Source organism: Protopterus annectens, chromosome 15.part0, assembly GCF_019279795.1.
Source record: "Protopterus annectens isolate FY-2018-M chromosome 15.part0, PAN1.0, whole genome shotgun sequence".
NCBI classification, from domain to species: domain Eukaryota; kingdom Metazoa; phylum Chordata; order Ceratodontiformes; family Protopteridae; genus Protopterus; species Protopterus annectens.
The window spans coordinates 415,554,127-415,578,942 of NC_056749.1; the positions used below are offsets into that span (position 1 = coordinate 415,554,127).

General features: G+C 38.0%; 1 protein-coding gene across 1 annotated transcript in view; it reads right to left on the reverse strand.

Moving 5' to 3' along the window:
• Positions 1-485: 485 nt before the first annotated feature.
• The window catches only part of GPR174 (G protein-coupled receptor 174), a 331,126-nt gene continuing 306,795 nt past the window's right edge, over positions 486-24,816 (reverse strand). Inside the window, exon 3 of the mRNA XM_044057150.1 lies at positions 486-2,143. Within this exon, the coding sequence (XP_043913085.1) occupies positions 640-1,617 (978 nt within the window). The 5' untranslated portion in view covers positions 1,618-2,143 and the 3' untranslated portion in view covers positions 486-639. The remainder of the gene's footprint in view (positions 2,144-24,816) is intronic.

Genomic DNA, 24,816 nt, shown 5'->3' on the forward strand with positions numbered 1-24,816 from the left:
GGGGTTTGCCCTGCACTTGTTCCTATGGGGTACAGCTGCAGGTATGCATTTGGCACCTGGATTGCTTTCTTGTAAAAGTTACCAATGGATCATAAGTTTGCAAAATATCTTGGGGAAATTTTGAGTTAGTTTGTGTTTATTGATGGACTCTGCATGAAAAAATGTTTCTTAGTAAAAGTTACTTAAACCACTTTGGTTAATCAAACAAATGTGTAATGTCTCAGTGCCTTGTAGTATCCCCTGCTAACTGTATTATTAATAACTATTTAGTGCTTTCATCTACACAAGACATAGACTTGACTGCATTTTGAGAGTGATTGCTGGTAGTTAAGAATTCATTTGAAGGGAGAAGGCTATGGTTAGTACACATTAAATAAAGTAATTCATATTTGTGCTAGCTAGTTCTGTAAAGCTCAAAGCATGGTTCTTTTCTAATATGATGAAAATATTTAAACATGGCTTCAAATCATCTCATGGAGACAAGAAACAGGTTAGCTACATTGTATTATCATACTTTTAAACAACATGTGCTTCATCAGTAGGTAATACATTACATTTAGCATTAGCTTCATTATCACATAATAAATGTATAGGTACAAATCTGGAATACATTAAAACATGCTTTTATACACAGTATATTCAGCCTTGGCATTCACTCCTGGACTGGCTCGATGAATAGATTTTAGTTTGAAGCTGAATACTTTCTTGTAAGTCTTGCCTTGACAATCTCCTTTTGAACTCATCTGTAGTAAAGTAATATATGACTGGGTCCACACAGGAGTTTAAGCTGGCCAAACAAATGGCCACTGGGTGAAATATGGATGCAGCCTTTTTGCTGTTACAGCTAAGTTTGTTTGCCTTTGCCAAGAAGTCTAAAGGAAAGCTTAAATGATAAGGCCCAAAGCACACCAAGAAAACTATTGCACAAGTTAAAATCATTTTGAAAGCTTTTCTTTTTTCTCCATTGTCATTCACTAGTGTGTTTGTTTCTTTTAATGTCAGGGAAGTTTTCCATGAGCAGAAAAACACAATTAAAAGTGGTAGTACAAACCCTGTAATTTCTGCAAGAGTGACCATTGTGATGACTACAGAATTGCCAAGATTCTGCGCCATTGGGAGGTCCACAAAGCATTTATCAATTTCTGGGTTGCCTGCATCTCTAAGAAGTGGGAAAGGTAAACAGCAGATGCAGACAATCAGCCACCCTACAATACTTGCATAGATATCCCACTTTCGTTTGTAATCATTGTATTTAAATGGGTGCATTAGGAATAAATATCGTCTTATACTGATGCAGACGAGAAAGTATATGCTTGCGTACATGTTAACATATTTTAGGTAAAAGCAAAACATGCACAGTACCTTTCCAAATGGCCAGGATTTGTGCAAGTAGTAAAAAATCCTTAGTGGTAGAGACAAAACTTGCAAGAGGTCTGCAACAGCTAAGTTAATCATAAATATGACAGCTTTTTTTGTCTCTCTGATATAACAGCGAAATACCCATAGTGCTAAAACATTCCCTATTAAGCCAGGAACTAGTATGATTGTATAGGTAATTGCATACAGATTGTTGTAGAAGTCTTTATGTAGTTGGCAGTCATCTGTGGGTGTTGGCATTGTTTTCAGATGTAGAAGTTTTTCTTAGTTTTATTAAGTTCTATGTGCATAACTCATTGCTGAAAGATAAATCCGATTCTTTGATATGAAAAAAGGCTTGGAATGAACAGCGTTGTAGTTCTTAATCTGTCATATTATCTATGTCAAGTCTTTCTCATTCAATCTGTTTTTCTCAGTAAATTACATATGGGAATAAAAAAACATTTGCACACAAAGAGCCACTTTCCTTATAAGTTCCCAAACTGGGATAATGTTTCAACTGAGCTCCATGTATTAGCTGTGCCTAATATTTCAAGATCCTTTGCCATGAAGTCGTATTAGAATCATTGATGGTTATTTCTTTCTGTAGTTCCATAATAGAAACTTGCATGTCTGCTTTTCATAGTTACTGTCTACCAAGAAAGCTGCAGTATAGGTATCCAAAATTATAGAGGGTGTGAGAACCTAAGACCTGTTGCATTCACGCTTCACAGAATCACTCTTCATTGGCATGAGATCCTTTTCAGAGATCAGATGTGGATAATATCTGCAGAAAGGAAGAAAACAGAGATGTAGTTAAGCAAACTACTACTTCTTCCAGCAACTGATACTAATTTAACCATTTTTCTTTGGTATTCAGTAAGTTCACACCTTGATAAAACCTTATTGATATTTTTATATAAACTCCTTTAAGTTAAGACCTCTGCATACTTGCCAGTTTACTAAAAGACTATTTAAAGATAACTGAGAAAAGTAATGCTGTGCTTTGTGTAGGAAACTCAGTATAAACAACAGTGCTGGTACTAATACTAAAGTAATAGAAAACAGTGGTATTTGAATGTCCTAAGGCTGACAGACTGGTACTAATACTAAAGTAATAGAAAACAGTGGTATTTGAATGTCCTAAGGCTGACAGACTGGAAGAGAACTAAAGTGGGAATAGTGTAACATTAACATAATAAACACAACACTGCTGTAGCAGTAAGCAGTTGAAGGCGCAATTTATTATTTATTTGACATTTCTTTACCGGGGGGTTTGACTGGGTCTACAGAACCTGTTTTCAGCAGAGGCCCGGGGAGAAAAGCTTCACATACAGTACAATACAAATACAGTATAATCCAGTACAATAAAGATTACATTAGAAGAGCTTTAGGATCTTGCAGTCTGTGAGGGATTGAAATGTGAGAGAAGAGGAAGAGCTGAGCATTAGGCATACTTTATGCAAGAGCAGAGCCATGTATTTTTGAGAAGATTTTTTAAAAAGGCTTTGAAATGGGTTAGGCCAGAAATAAACCTGGTAGCTAAAGGTAGTGAATTCAAATGTATAGAGACAGAATATGAATACAGAGAGTGACCATGTTTTCTTGTGGGTTTGGCGATAGCTAAGGGATTTTTGTCTTCTGATCGTAGGGATCAATTTGGTGTGTAAGGTGCGACTAGATTGGCTAGTGCAGGGCAGGCAGTAGGCTTGAAAATAAGGTTGTGCAAGGTGGATAGCTGAATAAAGGCAAGTTGGTGGGGTAGTTCAAGCCAGTTTAATTCTAGGAGTGGTTTACAGTGGTGTATGTGACATTTACAGTTTGTGGCAAACTTTGCAACTTTGTTGCAGCACTGTTCCAACTTGCTTAGGGTAGAATTTTGTAAGTTAGTTAAGAGAGGGGCACCATAAAGAAAGAGGGAAGTAAAAATGCTTTTGCAAGGGTAGTTTTGGTTGTTGCAGTAAAAAAAAATTGTTTCTGTATAAGAGTCCCAGTTTTTGATGAGTTTTCTTTATATTTTGCTGTATATGGGGGTCAAATGAAGGTTTATTGTCAATGATAACACCTAGAAGTTTGGTTTCCTGCACTATTTCTATGGCAGTGTTGTCAGATGCAAGGATGTTGAAATGATCAGTGACAAGGGAAGTGTTTTTGGGATGAAAGAGTACTAGTTTTGTCTTCTTTGGGTTAAGAAAGAGTTGGGCATTTCTTAGCCAGGATTCAACTGCTGTAAAGGACTTTTGAGTTTTTGAGAGTAGTTCTGGTAGTGATTGAGCAGTGCAGATTATGGTAGAATAATTAGCATATTTAATGAGGGTCCCAGGGTGAGAGGCAGTGAAAATGTTGAAGAGTAGGGGTCCTAGGATGGAGCCTTGGGGGACTCCAGTAGGGTGTGGAGAAAGGGTGAGAGTTTGTTGGACCATTTGACTGCTTGTTTACGATCCTTGAGGTAGCTCTGACACCATTTTACTGTGTTATGTGAGAAACCTAAGTTAGACAGTGTGTTGAAAAGTAAGGGGTGAGACACTGTGTCAAAGGCCTTGGAGAGATTAAGGAATACTGAGGTTGTATAGCATCCTGCATCTCTGGTATTGTTCATGGTGTCTGTAAAAGATAATAGGGCTGTAGCTGTGCTGTGGCTAGGTCGGAAGCCATGTTGGGTTTTGGTTAAAAGATTGTTTTGCAATAGATATTGCATTACCTGCTGATGGCTACCTCTCTCGAAAATGTTGGATATGGGTGACAAGATGGATATTGGATGGAAATTGGATGGATCAAAAGTGTTGGGTTCTTTGTGGATGGAGGTGATGTGAGATTGTTTCCATATGGTAGGTACTTCTCATTCAGATAAAGACCTATTTCTAAGGATACTGATTAGGTGGGCGACTGAGTTGGCAGCCAGTTTGAAGTAGTATGGGGGAGATTGTCAGCTGAAGTAGAGCAGGGTTTTAGTTTTCGTAGCAGTTTCTTAATGGTGTCAGTGGGTATGGGCTGAAATGCGAATGGGGTTTGTATGACATTTTGTTGAGTATGGGGTTAGTAACAACAGGGTTAGAAGTAGTTGATGGCCTGGAGTTGGTGTCTGAATAGGTTGAAGGGTGGGGGGTCCAGCATTAGGGGTGTTAGTAGGTCTGAAACTGATTTTATGAAATACTTGTTAAAGTTTTCGGCTATTTGTGATGGAGGGGTATCAGGTGATAGGATGTGCTCTCCATTTCTTCCAGGGTTAAATAGAGAAGATATGGAGTGCCAACATTTACTGGGGTTGATTTTATGCTGGAATTGAAGCTGGGAATAATATAACTTCTTATCTCTTTTGATTAGTTTTGTCACTTTGTTACATAGTGTTTTGAAATTAACATGATTTTTTTCATTTTTGTTTTGTTTCCATGTTGAGCAGGCTAGATCACTTTGTTTCATCAGGTGTTTACATTCATTAGAGAGCCATGGTGCTGAGTTCTTTTTGATTCTTTTTATATGAATGGGAGTTAGGGTATTAGGTATGTGAAGGAAGGTGTTAAAGTATAGTACAGCATCATTAAAGGGTGGTTGTTTAAGGGGTGTCCAGTTTATTTCCTGTAGGAGATTGTTGAATTTATGCTGACAAAAATGAATTGAGTTCCTAACTGACTTTACAGTGTGTACTCTTAGTTGCTGGGAGTTTGTTCTAAGGGAGTAAGCTGGTAGATGATTGCTCAGGGAGCTAGGCAGTGTACCAGAAGAGGGGTAATTAGCAGGGTGGGATACTAGAATCCAGTCTAAGGTGGATTGGCAGGCAAGATCTTTGCTGTATCTTGTTTGAGCATTGATAAGCTTTGAAAAAACATACAGATTTATACTATTTGTGGGGGAGTCAGAAGCTATGGTTTTCCAGTCTATATTTACGTCTCCTTTGATTATTGTTTGGCATGTCCAGGATAAAATATTTTCCAACACTGGTATAATGTTACCTGGTGGGATATATATTACTATTATACAAATTCTTTTTGATATGTTGAGGTTCAAAAAGGAGATTAGTACCTCAGCATTGGAAAAGATGGGTATACTACTGGTATAAGATGTGATGTTGAGTGTAGAGGGATATAGAAGTGCTATTCCCACCCCCCCCTTTTTTTTTTTTTTTTTTAGAACTAGCTCTTCTGGTTATTCCTAAGTTTGGAGGCATTAATTCTGAGTCTTTTAAATTGGGATGTAGCCATGTTTCAGTAAGGGCTAGTATGTCAGGTTTATTCTGATCAATCCAGGCATGCAGTGGGGATATTTTATTACATATACTTCTAAGGTTAAATGTAAGTATGTTTAAATCTTTGGAGTTACTCTTGTGGTTAGGATTGGGGGTGGGGGGGTGGGCCAGGGTTAGGTTCTCCACATTTTAGTAGATAGGTAATGAGGAATGCATACCATGGGAAGTTTTTTTTTTTTTTATTCCTTGGTGAGAGTACTGGTGTAAAGTGTGGTTTCATAGGAGGTGAGGAGGCCAGTTTGTGGTTTGAATAAAATGGGAGGGTATGGGAAAAAGCTGGGAGGAGATATGTGAGAAGGTGTGTTGTTTATTGGGGACAGGGTTAGAGGAGGTTGTTGATGTGTATTGGTGTGTGGGGGTATGTGAGGATGTAGCTGTAGTGAGGTTGAGAATTAAGAGTAAAGAGGCTAGGAAGTTAGGTGAAGCATGTCAACTGTGATAGTGGGTTTAAAAATAGTAAAAGTGGAATTTGTGTGTTTGAATGTAGTATCAGGTGTAAGTAAAGACTGTTATGTGATATGTGTGCAGCTGAAGGTAAGATTGGAAACGTTTTTACTTCAGAGTGTGGTTTGATAATGTGGTTAGGTTTTTTACCTTGCAGTTTGTGATAAAGATAAGAATCAGACAGTGCTGGTAGATCTGTCCCAACTAGATCAACAAAATTAATACTGTAATTTTAAAATAATTACAATTAGTGTATCTCAGAAGAATATATTATGTTACAATGCTGCTTTATTTGTATTGTTAGACATGGTTTCTGTCCATTGGGATGTAATTGCATTAACTGTATATGTATGTTACTTATACTTGATTAATTATAATTGTTAAGAATAGACAGATGATAAATCACCAAGCAAAAAGTATTGCTGGAGATGAATTCATCCTCAAATCTTGGTGACTACCTTCATAAGGTGGACCTGTTTTCAGAAAATCTTACCAAGATGACACTGATATGCAGACTATATCTTATATAGTATATATCATGGACAGAAGTAGGTTAAAAAAGCAAAAAGAGAACTGGGTGCACAAGTCTCAGGATAAAAACGTGCCAAGTCCTGGTATGTGCACTGGTGCCAGGACTGAAAAACATGAGAGTGTAAAATCCTCAAGATAAAGCATTCTTATAATGGGGTTAGACCAGGCTCGGGGGAAGTATGACCCCTTGTTGTAGAAGAAAGCAGTAGTCCACAAAAAACTGACAGGCCAAATAAGAGCCATGAAGCTGATAGAGTGGACTATTGAGGATAAGAAAGAATTTATGTATTGTTACTATTATGCAAGAAGCCCAGAGCTTTCAGATACAATGTATTCAAAAAGACTGAGAGAGAAATTGGAGGAAAGAAAAACATATGGACAAGAAAAATCTGTTTAAAGCTTCAAATGCAAATTTGTGTTCATTAATACAACAGATCCGTGAAAAGCATTATACAGACCAAGAAATTCTGGCCATTTGAAAGAAGCAACTGAGGATGGGTGAAAATATAAAAAACAAAACCTGGAGATTTTTAAAAGGTATAATGGACACGGTAAAGAAAGAAAGATCTGATATGGTGCAATATTTATACAAAGGAGAAAGCCAAACTAATTGGTACAATAAAATCAGCTCCAAAGATATTTGAAGAGAAATATAGGGCAAAGGCACCCAGAAATGAAAAATTTCACTTTAAAAATAAGATGACAAAAAGGGAATGTAGAACAGAAGATTAGTAAAGAAGAAGTTAAACAAATAGAAGCTGAAGTTATGGAGTGGTTGTGAACTGAAGGATTTTGTATTGAAAGTTTAACACAGGTTATGTCACAGCATGATGGAAGAACAAGTCTCCAAAGTAAGGAGAAACAGGTGGAGGGATAGACATCTGAAGAAGAAATGTGGACATGGGGAAGAAAAAGAGATTTATTATTGTGCAATATTTATGCAAAGGGGAAAGCAAAACTAATCAGTATAAAAAAAAGCAACACCAGAGATATTTCAAGAGAAATACAGGCAAAGGCATCCAGATATGGAAAATTTTACAATACAAAAAATAAGAAAACAAGGGGGGAACATAGAAAAGAGGATTAGTAATGGAGAAGTTAAAGAAATAGAAACTGAAGTTGTGAATTACCTGGGAAGTATAGGATTTAGTGTAGAAAGTCCAACTCTGGTAACGTGACAGCATGATGGAAAAATCTGTCCCTAAATTAAGGAGAAACAGTTGGAATGAGAAGCATCTCATCACTTGCCACGTGAAGATACTCTGGAGCCTTCAGTAGGAAACCAGTACAGAAGTTCAGTTGGAAGTGCACAGTAAGAGAAGGAGTGGGAAACAGTGGCAACTCTGACACAGTCAGTGTTGTGGAATAATAGGCTAATGAGTTCCCATATGAAAGATCAACAGATGACGCAGATACAGCTGAAGAGAATATGTCACAGGGAGATGTTCTGGAACTTTCTGTAGAATGCCCACAGGAAAGATAGAACAAGTAATGTGCCTTTAATTTATAAGAAATGATGTAATGGAACAGTTGATTGATTTAATAGAGATGGGTAGGCATATTAAGATCAATGAAAGAAATAGATCACAGAAAGTCAATAAATCAAAAAAGTTAGACATCTAATAAAACAAATGAATACAGTAATCAAAATTATTAATAGAAATGCATGTGGTATAACAGAAGTAAAGAGGATATATTACTGCACAGCTAAATTAATTACTGATACAGTCTTGCCACAAAAATGGCAATAAGGAAAAGGAAGGGAAGAAATCAAATGCCATCATGAAAGTTCTGAATAGAGAAAACTATGAAGCAATTAAGACAAGAACTGTCACTGTTAGAAGAGCATAGAGCAGGGAACAGGTCAACAATAATACTAAGAAAGAGAGGAATAATAAAAGCAATGTGCAATATTGGAAAAGGCCACGATCTGTCATACTCTTTTGCAAATAATAAGCTAAAGATTGCAGCATAGGTAGACAAATTTAGAAGATATGCAGATAAATATAAAGGAAAAGTACAAAATGAGCACTTCATTGATTACCCAAAAAAGTGTTACAGAGAACATGGGAAACAACATGAAGATCCTGTGGAACACAACAAAGATGCTGAATGGATAGAAGAAGTCAAAGAAACAGTAAGAAGTTCAGATACACAATTGAAACAAAACCCCAGGCCCAGATTCAGTACCCAACTTCTGGCTAAAACTATTAACATCTTTACACAAAGATTTAGGCCTGAGAAAGAACTACATATATGCACATTCCAAACAGACAGACATCAACTTGGTTAACAAAAGGAAACATGATACTCATTCTTAAGAGTCAACCTGCAATCTATCCCATAGGCGCCGGAACCATAGAGCGAAGGGGAGTGGACACCCTCCCCCACTTTTCCTGTAATGACATGGAGTTTAAGGACCCAATGGAAGACTTATACTTGTGTTGCATACTAATCAGTGTGAAGCAAATTTAAACACAGAAGTGCGCAGAAAACTATATTCCTTATAGCGCACACTAATGAAGCCTGCTCGTGGGGAGAGAGAAACACTGCAGGGTACTTGCTACCTCTGCACTCGCTTTGGAGCATAGCATACAAAAAGCAATCCTGCATGGCATGCTCCTTTTAGGGCAACTAACTTCAGCCTCAAAGCTTTCATGAAAGTGCTTTCTTCATACACAGAGTCCGGTCCCAAAGAAACAACACAAGGAGACCACAAAGATCTGAGCAGCGAAGTTTGCACATGAATAGCTCAAATAATTAGTGCAGGGGTGATTTGGCATGCTTGCAGGAACTCTGTGCAAATGACTGTAAGTAAAGCTGACAATTAAGAAAAATGGGTCAGGTGATGATCCGGGGCTTGGTGTGTTAATGGACTAGTTTCCCAACAATTAAGGGTGCTTCTTTCATGCCACAGACTGCCTTCTTTGCTTGGGGTACCAAGGAGTTGAGGCTGAGAACATAGGCATAATCAGCTTAGATTGATAAGAGGAAGGCTTCCACCTGCAGATTTACAGACTCTCCTAACCAAATAGCCTCCATGTTCTCTGGGAGTGTGGTTGGGTTTGTTCTGAAGTAGCCTGCTCCTAAGATTCCAGAGTTGCCCTACCATCACTGTGGAAGCTCCATCATGGTTCTAGAGGTAGCCTACAGGACTGGTTGCAGATGGAGTCTGGTTTTAATGGTAATTGTGGCTTTTTGTAGGACAACTAAGGCGGCAGATGAGGACTTCAGTGCAGCAGTATGAGTCACTGAGTACTGTTTCTTTCTTTCTTAACTAACCTTTGTGCCTGCCCTGGTTTGTGGCTTGCTGAGCTATCTAAAGTGATGGAAAAGATGTGGCAGATAATGTTGCTTGTCATTAGTTCAGTCTGAAGACTCAGAAATAGGATATACCTGCAGTAGTTACAGTAAATTTGCATCACATGTGGTTGGTTTCAGTAATGTCTGTGTTGAAATCAATGATTTTTCTTAATTCCATTATGCAGTTTGTTTATTATCTGTCCTTTGCATGGTATTAAACAAAATGCACCTGAACTGCATTTTGGTTTACCTTTATATTGTCGATCACACATGATCGACCAGCCACTTAATCGACTCATTTAAGTGAACCAAAACTGCAAACAATTTTAAATGTTGAAAATATGTTGAATTTCCGGCCGCGCCACACCTCCACACCAGTGCTACCATGGGTCAAAAAGGGGCGAGGTTTTGCCGTTCGCTTATGAGGAATTTGACGTTGAAGACATTTGCACTTTGGTATTAACGGAAGTCATTTTGCCCATATTGGGATCGACGATGCATTTCACGTGTTTTACCAACTGCCTTTTGAAGTAATAATAAAGGACATCCTGAATCAGGGCCTATCTATGCCTTGATCGGATTCATCCTTGTTTCAGCTTATTAAAGTGTTTCTTTTTCTAAGTGAGGGCTGAAATCTTGTTACATTCACTGTACTTTAAACGTTTACATAACATATATTAAAAATGTTTTGCTGTCAGTACATTTTTTAACTGAAATATGAGTCTTCTTCATTTACAGGCTTTACTTCGAAAACCCTGAGTTTGCATATTGTCTGTATATGTTTGTATATGTTTCCTTTTGGTACTGTAATGTCCTCACACTTCTAAAAACATGCAGATTGATTGGCTACTCTAAACTGTTTGAGCATATTGCATTTACTCTTGCTGAAGTTGTTCATGGCTGAAATGGGAATATGAAGCAATTCGTCACTTGCCCAGTTAACAAATAAATAATTCTCTCTGAGGTCAAGAGTTGCAAATACATGTGGTTCTACAGTGGCTCTGTTTTATACATGGTAGATCAGATAATGTTATAGATGAAATAGGTGTGATTTATTTTTAGGCATTCTTACAACTTTATTATAGACTTGTGATTTAGAAGGGCAGGGGTGGTGCAAAGTTAAACATTCAATGTTTTGTATATGCTTATTCTCTGTTAATAATTTATTTTGTGATCTACACGTTAATCTATTCTGTGCTGCTTAGTTTTTCAGAACTGAGGCAGTACACCGATTTCTATTTACTGGATACATCAACAGGGTAACGTAAACTGTTGACAGGAATTGCCTTATACCATTTATGTTGACAGGATTAAAAAACAATCTTCCATGTGTGCTACCCTGAATTTGAGTGGTGAATTAGAATACCACCAGAGTATAGCCTATGTGATCTCCCAACATTATCTTATCTAGTGATGCCAGAGTCAACACCCACGGAAAGGGTTTTAGTTTGCTGATGAAGTAACAAAGCTCAGCAGGTATGGCAAGGGCACAGCACCAAAAAGGGAAATCGAAATGCCAATTTTAGGTTTACTGTTATTGATAGAGTCACTGGAAAGAAAAATAACAAAGATGGTTGGCACAATATATTAAACATGAAAGAAAAAAGTGGATTATTAAATTGGAGGGATTATTCCCTCCTGGGCTTAATGAGCAATTATGACCAGTCATCTTGGTTTACCAATTTACTGTTGTGTATATAACATGTGGCTATCTGTGGAAGTTTTTGTTACACTGAAGAAGGCTTGGTAATTTCAGTCAAAACCGGTCTGTATATGTCACAATAAATTTGTTTTATGCACACCACTTTGGGCTGGCATTTTCTTTTTGCTTTTAATTTGCTGCCAGAGTCAACACTCATGGTAAGGGAAAGGCTTTTAGTTTGTTGTTTGCCTTCAAGTGTTCCATTACTGCATTGGAGGTGCTTTGTAAAAAGAACTTTTGAATATACTTTTTGTGGGTTTAGGGACAATTTCTACCCATTTTCTTCCATAGTCATATTTTTCTAACATCTTACATCATCATCATGCCACTAATGGATAGAGGCAGTTCCTAAATGCTGCATCCCTTACGTGGATCCCCTCAAATTACCTATGGTATGATCACAGTTATTCTCACTAGGGCTAATATACAATTATCAGCCATGGGATGGGTAAGACCAATCAGAAAATGTTAATTCAAGCACCAAAAGGAATTGGCTAAGCTTAAAATGTCTTCCAAACAAACCTATGTTGTGGTAGTAAATAGTTATATAAAATTGCCCTTTTTAGATCACTAAGCACCTCCTCACCCCACCCCCACCCCCAGTCTTTAACAGCTTCCACTGCCTTTGAGCTATTCTAGAAACTAGAGTCCAATTACTTGCCTTTCGATGATGTATAAATTATACACTGGAACTGATGTTGACAGAGTTTATAGTCATTTAGAAGAAAACTCAGTCATGGCTGTTGAACAAAAGGGTAACAAAAGAAACTGATATGGAACAAAGGATCATTTATTGTTAAATAAAATTGTAATGGAGAATTGTAAAAAGGAGAAGAATCTAAGTATGGCATGGACAGATTACAAAACAGCATTTGACAGCATCCCACATTCATGGGTAAAGGAGTACTTACAGATGTATAAGTTACACCCTACATTAATCAGTTACATTACAGTGACCATGAAACAGTGGCAACTCACTTTGCAGCTAAGCTATAATAAAGGACAAATTATTATTCCAGAGATAAAAATTTAATGGGGGATATTCCAGGGTGACTCTGTCATTGCTGCTCTTTTGTCTTGCCCTTAACCCCTTAAGCTATCTACATAGTAGATTAGGTCACGGTTACACTTTGGCTCCCAGAAAACAAAGTGAATGATTTAAAACTGTATATTTCATCAGATGAGGAGCTGAAAGCACAAATGAAAGTGGTTAGAACTTTCTCAGATGATATAAGAATGTCATTTGTTCTTGATAAATGTGCAAAAGCAACATTTAAAGCAGGAAAGCTGCAGCACGAGAAAATATCAGTCTGGGACAGGAATGTGATATAAAGGAACTTGAACAAGGAGTGTATATGTACATGGGAATTCATGAAGGATTGACAGTAAAACATAGATGTGAAGAAAACTCAGTAAGGAATATTTCAGAGCACTAACATTAATGGTGAAAACAGCACTGACATCTAGGAGCAAAGTCCAGGCTATAAACCTATTTGCTCTTCCTGTTCTAACTTACAGTTTTGGGGTGACTGACTGGCACCACAAAGCACTGGATCAGTTGGACAGGAAACCAAGAAAAATGCTTCATGCTTATCAAATGATATATAAAAATCAATGTATGTCAAGATTATATATTTCTCCTTCTGAAGGAGGTATGGGCCTCCTTGAAACTACAGATCTGCAATTATAGGACTGCATAGATATCTGCTGACCTCATGAGATCGAAACATATTGAAAGTTTTAAATCAATAAAGAGAACAAGTCTGTTTAATTTAGCATTAGCATATTGGTATGAAATGGGAATATAAATCAAACCAGAAGCAGATAAAAATCAGGCAGCAACTGAATGTATCAAAAAACAAAAGAAAGAATATGAGAAGAAGGATCAGATGAGAAGGCAAGAAATGTGGAAAAGGCATAAATACAGTTGCAAGTACTGAAAACTCCTGGAACAACCTCATGTTGATCAATATCTGACACATGAATGGTTAAGGAGAGGTGAACTTAAACTAAAAGATGAAAGATTCAAATTGGCAGCCTAGGACAGTGGACTATGTACATGTTGGTTTACAAAGTTCATTGAACATATGGGAGAAACAGACAAATGCAGGATCTGTAAAAAAGAACTGGAGCGCTCATCTTGTTGCTGGGTGTGATACTCTAATAATAGAGGGATTGTATACTGAAAGGCATAATAATGTGGCAGGACTGTTGCACTGGAGATTTTGCAAAGATTATAATATTAACCAAAAAATGCAAAAACACTATAAACGTAAAACAAACTAAGAAAAAGATGCAGAACATTACCTTATAACCACAGTTTATTATAGTATTGAAGTAGCTGAGAAGCACTGGAAATATGAACCACAAAGTATTACAGAAAATGATGGTTTATATCACATGAGATTACCCATTACCAACAGTTCAAAAACATGTGAGAAAACCAGATACAGTAGCCATTATTAACTCCCCAAGTGATGCCGACATCCTACAGAAAGGCCTCACTGAGACCAATGACTGGTGTCGAAACCATGGCCTTAAGCTTAATGCTAAAAAAATGGGTCATCATCCCCTTTAGTAAAAACTCAGTTCCCACTAATTACCACATCGATGGGAGTCCACTGAACTCTGAAGGTGTTATAAGAGATCTGGGGATGTAGGTTGACACAACCTCTCCTTTGACCACCACATTGCCACTGTGGTCAGAAAGTCCTTCTATGTGGCACATCTCAATATCAAGGGTTTTGCATCCAGGAAGAAAGAGATCATCATCTCTCTCTACACTTCCCTCATTAGACCATTCATTGAGTATAATGCCCCATTTGGCATGTACCTCAGTAGACACCTGCAACAGCTGGAGAGGCCAAAGAAGTACCTCACAAAGAGGATCCTAGGCATTAAACACATGTCCTACATGGACAGACTCAAAAGATTCCAGCTATTCTCTGTCTCATATCACCTACTTAGAGGCGATCTTTGCCTGACTTACAAAGCCGTGTCTGACCCAGCTCTGTTAGAAATGCTACATCTAAAGAAATCCCAAACCCTCTGCACCTCACACTCCAGAGACCTCAACCTCATTACCACAATCAACAGAACATGCTGGAGGGACAGGTTCCTCACCCAGAGACTTCCCATACATGTCAAGCAGAGCACCTTGCTGTCCCTCTTCAAGAGAAATCTTGATGAGTGTATGGGTAACAGAAAGCTCACCCCGGAGATCACTCCAATGGGTCTGCTTGATAAAGGCACTGGGAACTAACGTTGGGCAGCATGATGTCAGGGCACTTCTATGGGTTAGGCTTGTAAAGGTTCCCTGGCCATTAGCCTACTACAAACCTATGAAAAGAAAACAAAAGTAGCATTGATTAATTAAATTGTTACACCTACTGATTATAGTTGCTTATATACAGAGAAAGAAAAAGTCATAAAATACCAAGATTTGCACACAGAAATGATGCCAATGTAGAAGAAGAAGACCCGGACATTCCAATAATATTAGGGGCAATCAGTCTCATAGAAAATAATTTACAACGGTATTTAGATATGCTACTGATACATGTAACATTGTATGAATTGCAGGAGTCAGTTATGGGCACATTGTGGGTGCTGGTAACAACTTTTGCCTAACATCAAAGATTGAAACAATACTACTTTCATGAACTTTAATCATACTTTGACTTAGGAATGGAATCCATTCCCATCATGGTATTAGAAACCCAGAAAATTTAACCAGTGTAATAAATGACTCTGCAATGGACACTGGTACATTAATGTGTCTGCCACAGTATTGTCCAGACTGTTGATGACCATGTAGGCAGCCCATCTGGTCCTAGTACTTTATCTTGCCTTTGGCAGCCAGTTTGCTTTCTACTTCCGGAATCTTTCCTAGTTTCCATCCTATGCTTTCCCTACTCCGAGCTTCTATCCTCTACCAAGTCTAGATTTTCTTTGTGAAAACTTGAGTGAAGCATTAATTTGGTACTTCCTGTTTTTCCAGTCTTTGGTGAGCTCTGTCTTGTTTTTGTTCATCCTTACTCAGTCTGATCCATTTCTATCTTTTTTGATATTTACCTAAAGAATTGTTTTTCCTTTGCTTTGACCTTCCATTAACTTCCATTCACCCTACACCTGTTTAACCCTCTGTGCCTTTGTAATTTCTAATAACTTCCTTGTACTGTAGTTCTTCCACCTCTCCACACTATCCCAGCTATTGCATACTGTATTTAGTTCCTTAATTGCTACCCTGAAATTCATGTGCAACAATATTAGTTTCTTTTTTTGCATTTTCTTCAAATCTCTGACCAAAACCATGAGTACCTCATTCCTTACCCATTCCCATAGCTCATCTATTAGCTTAGTTTGCCATCACAGCCTTAAATTATAATTGACTCTTTTCCCTAACTTATATACAACTGACACCAAATAATTCCCACACCATCACCTTTGTCTCTGTATTCTTATTCCCCAGTGTAAATGACATTATCACATTATCACTGTTACTTAATGAGCTAATGACATCTTCACCAGGACATCCCTTACTATGCCTCCTACACTGATTAGACACACATCCAGGATTCTGTCCATTCTGGTGCTGACCTACACTAGTTGACTGTATTCTTCATGACCTTGCATCACTGCTTACACATCTCCATTTTCCTACACAGCCTCATTACATTGCATAGTAATACTCCCAAGTTATGCTATGACTTGGCAATCATCTGAAATGTCATAACCCACTAGAGTAAACCCCAACATACAGAGACTGAATGGCAGAAAAAATGAACTTACATATACTAAGATGGCAATTTCATGGAATATTCTTTTTTCTTTGAGGTATGGTAAGCTCATATCATATCTAGGATATATAAGTTTGGAGGTTCAGGGGGGATTGCTCTCCTATTAAAAAACAGTTTAAAAGAGAAGAATGATGTTCAAGATACATTGTTCTTCAGGTTTGATCTTTTTTCTGTTTGGCTTGTTGGCACTCTGCATTTGGAGTGCCAACATTACAATAGGGAGTCTGTTTATCACCTTTGTTTGTTCCTCTTCTAAATTCTATACCCCTTTTTACCTCCTTTCTATTGCATACATACATCTCCCCTTTTGTTTCTTTGAAGCACCTTTGCACTTCTATCTTAGTTTATAGATACAGTTGTAGAGACTGGCCTTTCCAACCCAGCTCTGAGCACCACTTTCCCTTCTGGGCTAAGATGAAGCTTGTTTCTGGCATATATTTTGTCTATCTGCTGTCTTTCACCATCTTCATATATGTTTCATGCCCTTTTTCCTTGAATGCTGATAGAGTCAATCATTGTACTCCAATCCACACATTCCTTAATGTGCTCTACAGCTGATCATTATACTCTAATCCTCACATTCCTCAGTGTGCTCTACAACTGATCATTGTACTCCAATCCTTACATTCCTCAGTGTGCTCTACAGCCGATCATTATACTCCAGTCCTTACATTCCTCAGTGTGCTCTACAGCTGATCATTATACTCCAATCCTCACATTCCTCAGTGTGCTCTACAGCTGATCATTATACACCAATCTTCACATTCTTCAGTGTGCTCTACAGCCGATCATTATACTCAAATACTCGCATTCCTCAGTGTGCTCTGCAGCCGATTATACTCGAATCCTCACATTCCTCAGTGTGTTGTACAGCCGATCATTTATACTCAAATCTTCACATCCCACAGTGTACTCTACAGCCTATCATGATGCTTCAATCCTTACATTTCTTAGTGAGCCAACATTACAATAGGGAGTCTGTTTGTCACCTTTGTTTGTTCCTCTGCTAAATTCTATACCCCCTTTTACCTCCTTTCAATTGCATACATACATCCCCCTTCTGCTTCTTTGAAGCACCTTTTCACTTCTATCTTAGTTTATAGATACAGTTGTAGAGATTGGCCTTTCCAACCCAACTCTGAGCACCACTTCCCCTTCTCAGCTAAGACAAAGCTTGTTTCTGGCATATATTTGGTCTATCTTCTGCCTTTCACCATCTTCATATATGTTTCATGCCCTTTTTCCTTGAATGCTGACAGAGCCAATCATTGTACTCCAATCCACACATTCCTCAGTGTGCTCTACAGCTGATCATCATACTCCAATCCTCACATTCATCAGTGTGCTCTACAGCTGATCATTATACTCCAGTCCTCACATTCGTCAGTGTGCTCTACAGCTAATCATTATACTCCATTCCTCACATTCGTCAGTGTGCTCAATAGCTGGTCATTATACTGCATTCCTCACATCCCTCAGTGTGCTCTACAGTCAGTCATTGTACTCCAATCCTCACACTCCTCAGTGTGCTGTACAGCCAATCATTATATTCCAATATTTACATTCCTCAGTGTGCTCTACAGCCGATCATTATACTCCAGTCCTCACATTCTTACGTGTGCTCTACAGCCGATCATTATACTCCAATCCTCACATTCCTTAGTGTGCTCTACAGCTGATCATTGTACTCTAATCCTCACATTCCTCTGTGTGCTCTACAGTCAATCATTATACTCTAATCCTCACATCCCTCAGTGTGGTCTACAGCCGATCATTATACTCCAGTCCTCACATTCCTCAGTGTGCTGTACATCCGATCATTATACTCCAATCCTCACATTCCTCAGTGTGCTCTACAGCCAATCATGATACTCCAATTTTCACATCCCTCAGTGTGCTCTACAGCTGATCATTATACTCCAATCCTCACATTCCTCAGTGTGCTCTACAACCGATCATTATACTCCAATCCTCACATTCCTCAGTGTGCTCTACAACCGATCATTATACTTCAGTCCTCACATCCCTCAGTTTGCTCTACAGCCAATCATTATACACCAATCCTCACATCCCTCAGTCTGCTCTACAGCCGATCATTATACTCCAATCCTCACATTCCTCAGTGTGCTCTACAGCTGATCATTATACTCCATTCCTCACATCCCTCAGTGTACTCTACAGTCAATCATTATACACCAATCCTCACATCCCTCAGTGTGCTCTACAGCCAATCATTATACTCCAATCCTTACATCCCTCAGTGTGCTCTACAGTCGATCATTATACACCAATCCTCACATTCCTCAGTGTGCTCTACAGCCAATCATTAAACTCCAATCCTCACATCCCTCAATATGCTCTACAGCCGATTATACTCCAGTCCTCACATTTGTCAGTGTGCTCTACAGCTGATCATTATGCTCCCATCCTCACATTCCTCAGTGTGCTCTACAGCTGATCATTATACTCCAATCCTCACATCCCTCAGTGTGCTCTACAGCCGATCGTTATACTTCAATCCTCACATTCCTCAGTGTGCTCTGCAGCTGATCATTATGCTCCATTCCTCACATTCCTTGGTGTGTTCTACAGCCGATTATTATATTCCAATCCTTGCATTCCTCAGTGTGCTCTACAGTTGATCATTATATTCCAATCCTCATATTCCTTGGTGTGCTAACTGCTAGAAGATGTAATCCTTCTAAGAATACTACTTCCAGCCTATCTCCAGCAGTTTCTCTGCTACCTCCCAGACCCTGCTTATTATCAAGGCAAATGCCTCTTCTGACAGACTGTCTTTATTTGCATGCACTTCCCACCCCCTTGTTGACCTCCTTGGCAATATATCCCTTTTTTAACAAAGTCTAAGCCCTAAGTCTGGTTTACATGTAATTATTTCCATTATCCTATTGATTAATTTTCTAGTCACTAACATCTTGTTCACTATCCCCACATTGGATCTGATCTGCTTCAATTTCTGATGCACACTTTGACTCCCCTCCCATATTTAAATGTTCCCCTTCAAAATTCCCATCCCTAGCCTTCCTCATTGACTCTAGCTGTTGACTTGCTCCCTTTTCTGCATGTGGACCCTTTCCCATCTGTGTTATGATATTTGTACAAGCTCCTTCTATTGTTCTGTCTTTTTCTGTCCCTTTTACCATCTGGCTAATTACCCTGTCTGCCCAATTTATGATGTTGGCTCCTTTGTGCACGTATGTAGCTCTTATTCTCCTTTTTCACTTGTCTAGATCTACCTTCCGTCTTATTTTCCTTCAACCAGGCCTCTTTTTCATGGTTTCCACTTTTTCCCTTCACTTTCCCCTATGCCACTCCATTTGTCAGTATTGTTCCTGGCCATGTCCTTTTGTCCTGCACCTTCCCCTCTTTTATAACTCTGTTCTTTCTGCTGACCTTCTGTTGGTTGCTTCTTTTCAGTTCTACTGTGCTGTTTTTTTTGTCCTACTCACCAATTCCCTACATAATTTAACTTTGATATTCTCCCCTGAATCTCTCCCATTCTTCTGAAATTCCACATCCTCAATCTTCCAGTAACTCTCTTAGACAGACAGCTGCCTCACATTCTGAACACTCCACAAATCCCTTACCAACTTTTCTCTTTCATACTGTACTGATGCATTCTCTCTGTTACTAGCAAAGAACAATTTTATGAGGGTAGGCCCATTGATAGGTAGATGACTCCCTGTATGTTGCATAACATATGCAGTAAACAAACAAAATAATCTTATTCTGTTATATTAATACTGGAGACATTTTTCTAAGAACAAAAACATGCACTGTCTAGACATTTATATAATCATTGCTAGATTATCTGACTAAACCTGGCAGCTTTTTGAAAGAAGTGCTCAAAGACAGAGGCAATCTTCAATGATGGAATATTTACATTTTCTCCACTGCATATTTCTTATTATGGAGCATTGTCTGACACATTGCAGAATAGAAAAGTGCATATTTTCAAGATTAGCTTCACTACCAGTGAGTAAAATCAATCCAATACTATAACAAAAGCAGGAACAAAGAGGAAAGCACATATCTCCTAGATTGCAAAGAGCAAAATGATCGCATGATTTTAGTGGGCATAAAGGAACAGCTGGTTGAAAGTGGGGGTTCTTTACAAATTCATGACCTTTCTAGAATTTCCTGCTACCTTAGGTTGATGTAAATAGTGCTGAGATCAGTTGCAAATGGAAATGGAGGCCATATTGTTGTACATCTTCCTTATAGCTGCAACACAAAATTACAAAACCTTAACTACTCTGCATTACTTACATGGATTTTTCAATCTATCTGCCACGTGCTATAAAACAACAAAGCAGTCACATTTATTCACCAGGTGTGCATTATTTATTTGAAGCTTTATTGCTGTGGTACATTTTAATGTCATCATACTGCATTCATGTTTGGCTGCTGCTATAAGATATTCCTATATTGTTTTTCACCTGCTATCACATATGTTAGTCCATGAACCTTGTCTGTCTTTGTGTTTGAGCATAGGGAGGAGACATATTAGTGGACACAGATTTCCAGCAAATGAAAAAGCCTTTGTAGTCTACTAGAACCCTAAACCGACACAAGGTTGTAATACTTTCTGGCAGGTTTCTGGAAAAATAAATGGTCTATGATCACCGTGCATTGTTATATCATTAAAACAGATATAGCACTGACAAAGGAGCAAGTAGTGTTTTGGGACAGGTCCATGCCTTCTCTTTGTAGGATTTGGTCACAATCATCAGTGCATGGTCACATGGTACACCAACACTGCAAACGTCAAACATCATTTGCTGTCAATATTATATATTTAAAACTATCTGGCAAGACATTATCTATGCAGGGCACATACATGCTTGTTGCTGAAGGTTGCTTGAATATAGCAAAATGACATTTTGCTACTGAAGTGTTTAGATGCTGTTCTTGTAAGATGCATACAAATTTGTCATTGCTTCTGCCCAGATCAGAACTGTAATTACCAGTATAGATGAAATACAGCATAATATATGTTTGTGGCTTTGTGTACCGTATCTCATTTTAACTTGTGAATTATAATATTTTCTTGTACATATGCAGTTTTCTTACAACACCGTTCAAGCAATGTGTGTGTAAGAAGTGAAATAATTGCTTGTTTATTTTTTTATGAACCTCAAGACTGCTTTGATCATAAGCAACTCATACCAAGTTATGACCTAGGTAGAAGCAAAGAAAAACATTTTCAGAAAGCATTCAGAACTTAATAAGAGTAGTACATATTACATGAAAATTTAATAAGAATGCAGATGTGGTAAACCACATTGATGCCAACAGTAAATCAAGATTTCTTAAGAATTTTGCATCCATTCTGTTCTCAAGGTAATCTTTCAGTCTTTCTGTTTGTCAGAAGCTTAAAATAATTTAGTTTTAAAAAGCATGCATAGTGAGAGTGATAAACATAACTATTAGGTATTATGTACTATTAAATGAACTATATGTAACTCCTGTCTGTAACAAACCTGTTGGGCATTGTCTGTACTCATACCATATTGTTAAGACCTGGAACTCTTTATCTCTATCAGATCAATAACCTTCCATCCTTCAAAACCATTCTGAAAGCTTCTGAGCCAAAAGCTGTCTCTGTTCTTATTCAACACCAGGATAAACTGCATCCCTAAATTTGAACAAATACCTATTCATCATATCTAATATCTCCTTACTCTGCCTTCTTCACTCAATTCCTTACTTCTACCTCTCTCCCCTGGCTTTCTCTCTGAATGTACCATAAGCCTGCTTTTCTCTCATTTCATATTGCAATTCCTGTTTGTATTGTACTAACTTACCTTTAATTTCTCTGTAAACTTGCTAATATTTGTTGAACTATTAAAAATCATTATCATATAACCAATATTTTCTTATTGTGTCTAATTTGGTATAATTATTTAAACTGTAGTTTTTTGTGTTGTTTTTAAAGATGGTAAAATGTATTGTTCTTAAAATGTTTTGTAATACTTTGGAGCTTTTCTTCCCAGGCCTCCACTGTGATTTTCCTGGTAATCAAATGTCAATAAATGAATAAATAATATCATCACTGATGCATTTTTTTTAACTCTGATGAGTTATCTGTGGGGGCAAGCCTAAAAACCCCTATGGATGGGGCTTTGCTTTCTCTGCAACCAAACATAACATAATATAGTTAAGTTTGGGGTTGCTGTACCTCAGACAACAGCAGACAAAAGCTAATTTCAGTGGTATTATTTAGGCAAAGCAAGCTTCAAACCAGTGCAACAAACCAAGAACTTTGCCATTATGTTATTGTTTAGCAATTGAGTTTGTTGTATTACCAGTTTCTGCCCTTGTTCTGGAAAATTCTCAAAATTTATGATCACCAAATTGCATTTGCTCTATGAAAGTGGTTAGGATTTTTTTTTTTTGCTTACTCTGTAGAAGAACATGGGAAACATTCTTCATCAACTACTTTATAAAGTATGTGTAAGGGCTACATCCCTTGTATGTACTTGAGGAAAATAACTAGGCTTTAAAATTACAGGAAGGTAGGGCCCTGAAGTATAAGGAAAGCATACCTTTGGTGCTGTCTTCAGCCTATGGATACAGAAGGGTAAAACATGAGCTGAGTACTGAACTATTGTCTAGAAAGAATAATATGATGCAAAGTACTTAAGTATACATTCATGCTTTTAGATTAGTAAAATATCAACAAACAAATATGCCCCGTATCATGGTAGTATTGATAGTCATAACTTGGGACATTTAGAATAATGAAAGGTTAGTACTGTAACTATTTTCCTGAAATGTAAATCTTACTTTATTTGGTAGTAATTACGATAGTGTTGACTGCAAGCTGTTGGTGTGTGTTATTACTTAGGAATTTTACTGGCAGTACCTGAACTCATCCAGACTGTTTTATGTCATCCTAAAGAAAGGTTAGACCTAATTTCAGTACAGTAAGCTTCATTGTAGAAAGTTTTGACTAGTTGTGAAATAATCATAGGAAATATAAGGCTATTAGACCTGAGGCCAAATGTTCCTTTTCAATAGCCATCTCAGGCTCTACCAGTCTTTTCAAGGACAGTGAAGCCTATATGTCCTGGTGGGCATTTTAGGGTACCAATTCCATTGTCTAAGCTATGTCTAAAGGCTGAGAGGGAATCACATGGCTTGTCATGTGACATGCAAGGGGAGGCTTTTCCAGAGAACAAGGGGGGTAGTGTTGAATGAAGAACTTATCTCCCTTTTGGTTTTATTTATTCCCTGATGCAGACTGAGATCTCTTGTTCTAGTGTTGGCTGCACTATTTGAGACATCAGGTAAAAGTAAGTCTTGGATAATGGGATTCATGAGGATATGGAAAGCAAGGCATGGGTCTCCCCTCAGTAGTCTGTATGACACCAAGTACAAGGATAGTGATTCCAACCTTTTCTTGAAAGCTAATATTTTTGAGGCCTGAGATCCTTTTGGTTAGAAGTCACTGCATCTTTTGAGGGGGTTTTATTTTTTGGTATGTCAAGTGGGATACATGCCAAACAGTAATGTACATGGGAACAATAACTTCCTTGGTTTTGGAAGAGATACCCTTATTTATTAATTGTGATATATAGAAAGACTTCACTACATAGCTGATAAAGGAGAAGGAGCCATCTACCAAGGTGATCTAGACTCTTTGGATAGTGGGGTATCATCAATGCAGCAGGTGGTTGCAATTTGTTGTTTTCTGAAGGAGGTGATACTACATTTCTTAGAGTTTAGTTTGAGCCCTTTATCACTGCACCAGATGTTAACACATGACAGTTCTGTTTGAATAGAATATGTATGATTTGCTGATTTAAAAACCAGACACAATTTGCAATAATTGGTGAACTTAGTTAGCCAGAGATGGTTGCTGACAGAGCTGAGATCAGAGAAATAAATATATAAAAAAGGGTGTCAAATATGGACTCCTTGAGAAGGCAACTGGTCACCTTTTTCCTTAACTGAGGAGGCATCACTGACCCTAACAACATGTGTTTTTGTCCTTGAGCTATTAGCTTGTTTACAGTCCCATCATGTGGTTTTGAACCTTTTGCTAGTCCCAGGTAGGCAGTGTGAAGAGTGTGATGGTTGTCCATGGCCTGCTGACCTTATCAAACTTCACAACACTGAGGATGTATGACCTGCCCTTAACAAATCCAGATTGTTGAGGGTCTATCCTGATTAAATTCTTAATGTTCAGGATTATGATTTCAGTATTGATACATTCCTTGGCTTTACAGACAAAACTATTATGATGTTGTTTGGCCAGCCTCATGTGACAGTAACATGTTGCACTGCAACAAGAGCTCAGAAAAGCCTAATCCCACAAAACAGATAATGGATGTCTACACATGTGCCCTGAAAACTATTCAGAACCTCAGTAGAGAATAAAAAAAAAGTCATTATTTTATACTGGTTTCTTA